The sequence below is a fragment of the Quercus lobata genome, chromosome 7 (assembly GCF_001633185.2).
Source record: "Quercus lobata isolate SW786 chromosome 7, ValleyOak3.0 Primary Assembly, whole genome shotgun sequence".
NCBI lineage: Eukaryota > Viridiplantae > Streptophyta > Magnoliopsida > Fagales > Fagaceae > Quercus > Quercus lobata.
This window is the reverse complement of record NC_044910.1, coordinates 27,950,936-27,957,118: the sequence shown is the minus strand read 5'-3', so window position 1 is coordinate 27,957,118 and position 6,183 is coordinate 27,950,936. Positions and strand designations below refer to the sequence as shown.

Here is a 6,183-nt window from a genome sequence, read left to right as displayed (position 1 = left end):
TAACCAAGATTCTGCAGCACTGGCCCTACAAATCCAGACATTTATAACTAGTGTTGAAGAGCTTACCAGACAGAACCAGGAGATGAGGCTGTGACTTTAGCAAGAGGAAAACCAGTCTAGGACCAACCAAGAGGACGATGGAGATAGTCAGAGAAGGAATGACTGTCAAAGACCAGCCAATCCAAAAGGACCAAGTTCGGATCTTCTCCGGAAAATGAGAAAGGAAATGGACGAGCTAAGAAATGCCATTAAGGGAAAAATGGATCGAAGCCTGGATAGAAGGGTCAGGACGATGGATTCACCCTTCACGTCGGTAGTCCTGGAATGCCTAGTGCCGTTGAAATTTTGCCTACCACAACTTGAATCGTTCGATAGACTGAAAGACCCTCTAGATCACCTTAACACTTTCAAGATGACCCTGGGCCTTCAATAACCTCCTGATGAAATACTGTGCTACTCTTTCCCCACCACTTTCAAAGGAGCTACGAGGGAGTGGTTCACGAAGTTACCAACATCGTCCATCGATAGCTTTGAGTAGTTGGGCAATTCCTTCTTACGCCACTTTGTCAAGGGACAACGCTCGAGAAGGCCAGTAGACCACTTACTTACCCTTTAGACAAGGAGAAAAGGAGACCCTGAGGTCGTAAGTGAAACGTTTCACTCGAGAAACTTTAGAGGTCGACGAAGCTGATGACAAGGTGCAATTAACAACCTTTAAAGTTGGATTGAAGTCTAGGGAGTTCGTGATCTCACTCATGAAGAATCCCCCAAAGACGATGGCAGAGATGCTTTTGAAGGTGTAGAAATACATGAACACCGAAGACGCCCTAGTAGCGATAAAAGATGTAGAGAAGTCCAATGAGAAGGGAAGGAAGGAAGATGATTAGAGAGGACGAAAAAGGGAGCGTACAGATTGTCAAAATAGCGACGAGAGTAAGAGGAAAGACGATAAAGCTCCTCGAACGGTAAAATTCACTCCTTTAATTATGCCTGTTGACAAAATTCTGGCACAAATTAAAGATAAGCACTACTTCAAATGGCCAAGGCCATTACATTCATCACCCAATGTACGTGATAAGAAAAGATATTATTGTTTCCAAAAGGATCACTGCCACTACACGGAAGATTGTAGGGACCTGAAGGAGCAGATAAAGGAACTCATACGAAAATGGAAGTTGCAGAGGTTTGTAAAGAAGGGAGAGCCCAGCAGGTCCAAGGATGATGACAAGGACAAGCGCGAAGTCTCACCAAGGGATGAAGACCACGTATCCCAACGTCCATCAAGTATGATCGAGGAGATAAAGACGATCACAGGTGGGTCGTTCAGATCCTTCAAGAAATCATATCAGAGGCAGGTGAACAACATCCATAGGACACCACCCTTGAAGCAAAGACAGACGGACAGGGACATGTTTTTCTCAAAAGAAGACGTCAGAGGAGTGAAGCAGCCACATGACGACCCCTTGGTCATAATGCTTATGATAGAAGGGTTCAACACCAGGAGAATCCTCGTGGATAATGGTAGCTCTGCAGACATCATCTACCTCTTTGCTTTTCAACAGCAAAAGTTGGATCCAGGAAGGCTGCGCCCTTTTGAGTCCTCTTTCGTCAGCTTCAATGGAGATAGGGTGTATTCCAAAGGCATAATGATGTTGACAGTCATGGTGGGGTCTTATCCGCGACAATTGACTTGTCAGTTAGACTTCCTAGTAGTAGATTACCCCTTCTCATACAATGTGATCATCGGGAGACCCACACTTAATCTTTGGAAGGAAGCCACATCCACTTATTGCCTAAAGGTAAAGTTTCCAATGGAAAATGGTGTAGGTGAAGTAAAAGGAGATCAAGTATTGGCTAAGGAGTGCTACCAAGCAGTGTTGGTTGCAAAAAAAAAAAACCACACATGGATGATTAAGGAAAAAGAAGAGGAGAAGGAGGAAGCCCTGAAAACTATAGAGCTGGTAAACGGAGAGCCAACGAAGACTACAAGAATAGGGATGACCATGAGTACAAACATGAAGAAGAAACTAGTCTAACTTCTTAAGGAAAACCTGGGCATCTTCGCCTAGAGCCACAAGGACATGCCAGGCATATCCATAGAGATCATCCAACACAAGTTAAATGTTGACCTCGAGAAAAAGCTCGTCCAGTAGAGACGACGAGTGTTTGCTCCAGAACGAAACCAGGCGATCATGGACGAAGTAAATAAACTATTAACAGCGGGCTTCATCCACGAGGTCTACTACCCGGACTAGCAGGCAAATGTCGTCTTTGTGAAGAAGACAAATGGGAAATGGAGGATGTGCATGGACTTCACAGACCTGAACAAGGCCTACCCAAAGGATAGCTTACCCTTGCCAAGGATAGATCAGTTGATGGATTCCACAGCAGGACATAAGCTTTTGACCTCTATGGAAGTATTCTTGGGGTACAACTAGATAAAAAAGGCAGAGGAGGACTAGGAGAAAACTGCATTTATCATAAGCCAAGGGCCCTACTACTACAAGGTGATGCCCTTTAGGCTAAAAAATGCAAGAGCAACCTACCAGAGGTTAGTTAACAAAATGTTCAATAAACAGATCGGGAGAAACATGGAAGTGTACGTGGACGACATGCTAGTCAAGAGCAAAGAAGAGTATGCCCACCTAGACGATCTCCAAGAGACTCACAACTCTCAGACAATATTAGATGAAGTTAAACCCCAACAAGTGTGCCTTTGGGGTGGCTTTAGGGAAGTTCTTAGGGTTCATGATGTCCCAGAGAGAAATAGAAGCAAACCCAAAGAAAGTTCGAGCCATAGTGGAGATGACGTTGCCCAAGACCGTGAAAGAAGTCCAGAAACTCACAGGGAGGATAGCAGCGCTCAACAGGTTTGTCTCAAAAGCAACAAACAAATGTCTGCCCTTCTTTAAGACGCTGAAGCGGGCCTTCACTTGGATGAACGAGTGTGAGAAGGCTTTCCAGGAACTTAAGTGCTACTTGAGCAATCCACCCCTCCTAAGCCCATCCAAAGAGGGAGAAAACTTGTACTTATACTTAGCAGTGTCTGCTACAGCTGTGAGTGCAATTTTGATTCGAGAAGAGGACAAAAGACAACTCCCGGTTTACTACGTCAGTCAAGCCTTCCAAGGGGTAGAAGCTAAATACCCACAAATTGAGAATATTGCATTTGCTTTGATTGTAGCTTCACGCAAGCTGTACCCCTACTTCCAGACAAACCTTATCTTGGTTATGACGGACCAACCCATAAAGAAGTCAATGAACAAGCCCGAGGCTACAGGAAGGATGATCTAGTAGGCTATCGAGCTTAGCCAATTTGACATTGAGTATCACCCCAGGATAGCTATTAAGGCACAAGCATTGACAGACTTCATCGCCGAATTACAATCCCAAACGAGGAAGGAGCAACAGACGAAGCAGAAAGATGGACAATCCAGACTGATGGTTCGTCAACCCGAAAAAGGGGCGGAGTAGGGGTCATTATCATCACCCTAGAAGGAGAGACACTTAGATAAGGTGTTTAGCTAACATTCCCGGCCACCAATAATGAAGCTGAATACGAAGGAGTATTGATAGGACTAAGGGTTAGGAAGGCGCTACCTCCTCTTGAGCTTCGGCCGCTTCTTAACTATGCATAAGACAATAAACAAGAGAGTTAGAGGTGACAAAATATGTGCAAAAGAATGAAGGATGAAGGACTGGTAGAGAAATGACACACCTAGACTCAGGACTCCCCACAGACGACGCAAAACTGATGATGCAAAAATTGTTAGCAATACAAGTTTGTCCAGATGAAGCAGGGACCTCGTGCTATACCTGCGGGTGTGGTGAAGAGCCCACCTCCTCGAGATCCAAGTTCTCTAGATCCACTTTGGTGGGGTGCTTGATGAAGAACCGTCTCAAGAGCTCAAAGTCTTTATAATACTAGCTGAAAAGCATAATGTTGTACTCTTCCATCTGTTGGAAGGTCTCGACAGACTTAGTAGCCACCGTCTTAATCTTCTCTTTTGCGGCTAGAAGCTGCTTGTCCTTCTCTAGAGTTAGCTGCCTCTCTGCCCTTAAATCGTCAGATAGGACCTTAGCTTTCTCCTGTAGGTATTGGCCTCATTCATGGCGGCAATAAGATCCTTCCCAAGTTTTGAGTTTTCTACCTCCAAAGCCACCACCTGGGACCCCGCTGACGTGGCCTTCACCTCGTTGCTTAGGTACTCCGAGGTGATATGGATGGTCTCCCCTAATACCTAAAAATGAGATCCAACTTTCTTAACCAAAAAAAAAAAAGAATCTTTGCGCAAGTACACTACCTGGACGAGTTTGTGGATATGGCGATCCACAATCTTGTTGGAGGGCACGCCAAAGAAGACCATATGCTCCTTAACCGTAAAGGCACCTTGTGCTCTCGTCAGTGCAAGGTCAGAGTCATCATAAACGCTGGACGAATGGGAGGTGGCCTTCACTTTCGCTTTATCGGTCACACGCTGCCTCTTTGGGAATGGGGTAATTTCTTCCACTGAGGTAGCCGGGGAAGCTGTCCTCGTCAGTTTAGTGATAGGGATAGAGGGAGTGACGGAGACCCCTTTCTCCACAACGTGCACCACCCTCTTCTCGAGTTTAGAAAGGGACTCATTCTTCTTGGCCCCCATCTTTGCGTACATCCCTTGGTTAAATTTTGTCGTCATCTCTGCAAAAGAAAAACACTTGTTAGAAAAAAAAAAAAAAAAAAAAGGAAAAGTGGCAACGACGAACTTGGTAAACACTTACTCTTCTTCTCCTTGATTTCAATAGTGCGCAGGACAAAAGCAAAAGGTTCTAGACTAAGATAGTGAAAAGCTAGGGTTCGCGGGTCGACCAAATCGTTAAAATCGTCAATCATCCTTATGTACTCAATAGCTGCATGGACGCATTGCCTGTACCTGCTCTTGAGCTTCGGCCATTTCTTAACTGCGCACAAGACAACAAACAGGAGAGTTAGCGGTGACAAAATATGTGCAAAAGAATGAAGGACGAAGGACTAGTAGAGAAATGACGCACCTAGATTCGAGACTCCCCACCGACGGAGCAACCTAGGGACGATCTTAGCCTCCCTAAGCCAAGGCATGAGCTCATAGTACCCGTATTCCTTGAATTCCTTCAAACAATACAAGTAGGTAAACTTATCTATCCCAATCATATCTCCCTCAGTGATAGCCAGCCATATCTCCATACAGCTGATCACTATTCTCCATGAGTTTGGCATAAGTTGCCCAGGAGCAATATTGAAATGATTTAAAAGCTCCATGATAAAGGGGTGCATGGGGAATCTAAGCCCACAGGAAAGCAGTCTCGTAGAAGCACACCTCCCCGGGCGAAAAGTGACAGGTGCATTCCTCTTTACGAGGATGATGAACCCGAACCCTAACCCTTTCAGGAAACTGGAACCTATTGCTAAACCTAGAGAGGGTCTCAACATCTAAGCTACACTCTTCCCCAAGGGCAGAGAAAGCCCTGACCTCCCTTGGGCCAGAAGCCGTAGTGTCTTCCTCCACTTCCATGGGGTTGTTGCTCAACGACAGCCCCGTCTCAAGTTTACTAGATCTTACCTCCGACATCCCTCTTCGCTCACCCACCAAATCTTCGAACCAATCAACAATTGACAAAGCAAAGGGACTAGATTAGCTAACACTACACCCAAACTACTACCCCCAAACACAAAACCTTCAACCGAGGGACAGAAAGTACGAGAAACACTTAGAGAGGCCCCCAAATGTGCGAAAAGAAACGAAATAGAGGGGCAAAGTGTCCTAGTTTCAAAACTACCAACCATGGAACCCAGAAACGAAAAAGGGGGACAAAATCCTAAAAACTCAAAACGGGAACGAAAATTAGAAATTTTTACAAATTGCCTATTTTACAAAGAATAAAAAGACGAGAAGGAACTGTACCTTCGAAAAAGGCACCCACAAGAAGGAAGAACGCAAGAAATTGCAGGAGAGAACAACTTGGAGAAGAAAAGGCACAAAGCAACAATGGTGGGGGAAAAAAGAAAAAGTGAAGAAGAAAGAGAAGAGAAAGGAAGTTTAAAAAATAAACCCAAAAAAAATGAAAACCAGCGGGAAACCCAAAGAGCCACACAAGTGGAACATTAACTCCACCAGCCATAACGTGCCATGTGGCCACAATGTATACAGCGTCGCCACTATGCAT

General features: G+C 45.0%; 1 protein-coding gene across 1 annotated transcript; it reads left to right on the top strand.

Moving 5' to 3' along the window:
• Nucleotides 1-986: 986 nt before the first annotated feature.
• Nucleotides 987-2,036, top strand: LOC115951836. The gene has a single exon (XM_031068974.1). The coding sequence runs from the start codon at nt 987-989 to the stop codon at nt 2,034-2,036; it is 1,050 nt and encodes a 349-aa protein (XP_030924834.1).
• Nucleotides 2,037-6,183: the final 4,147 nt, after the last annotated feature.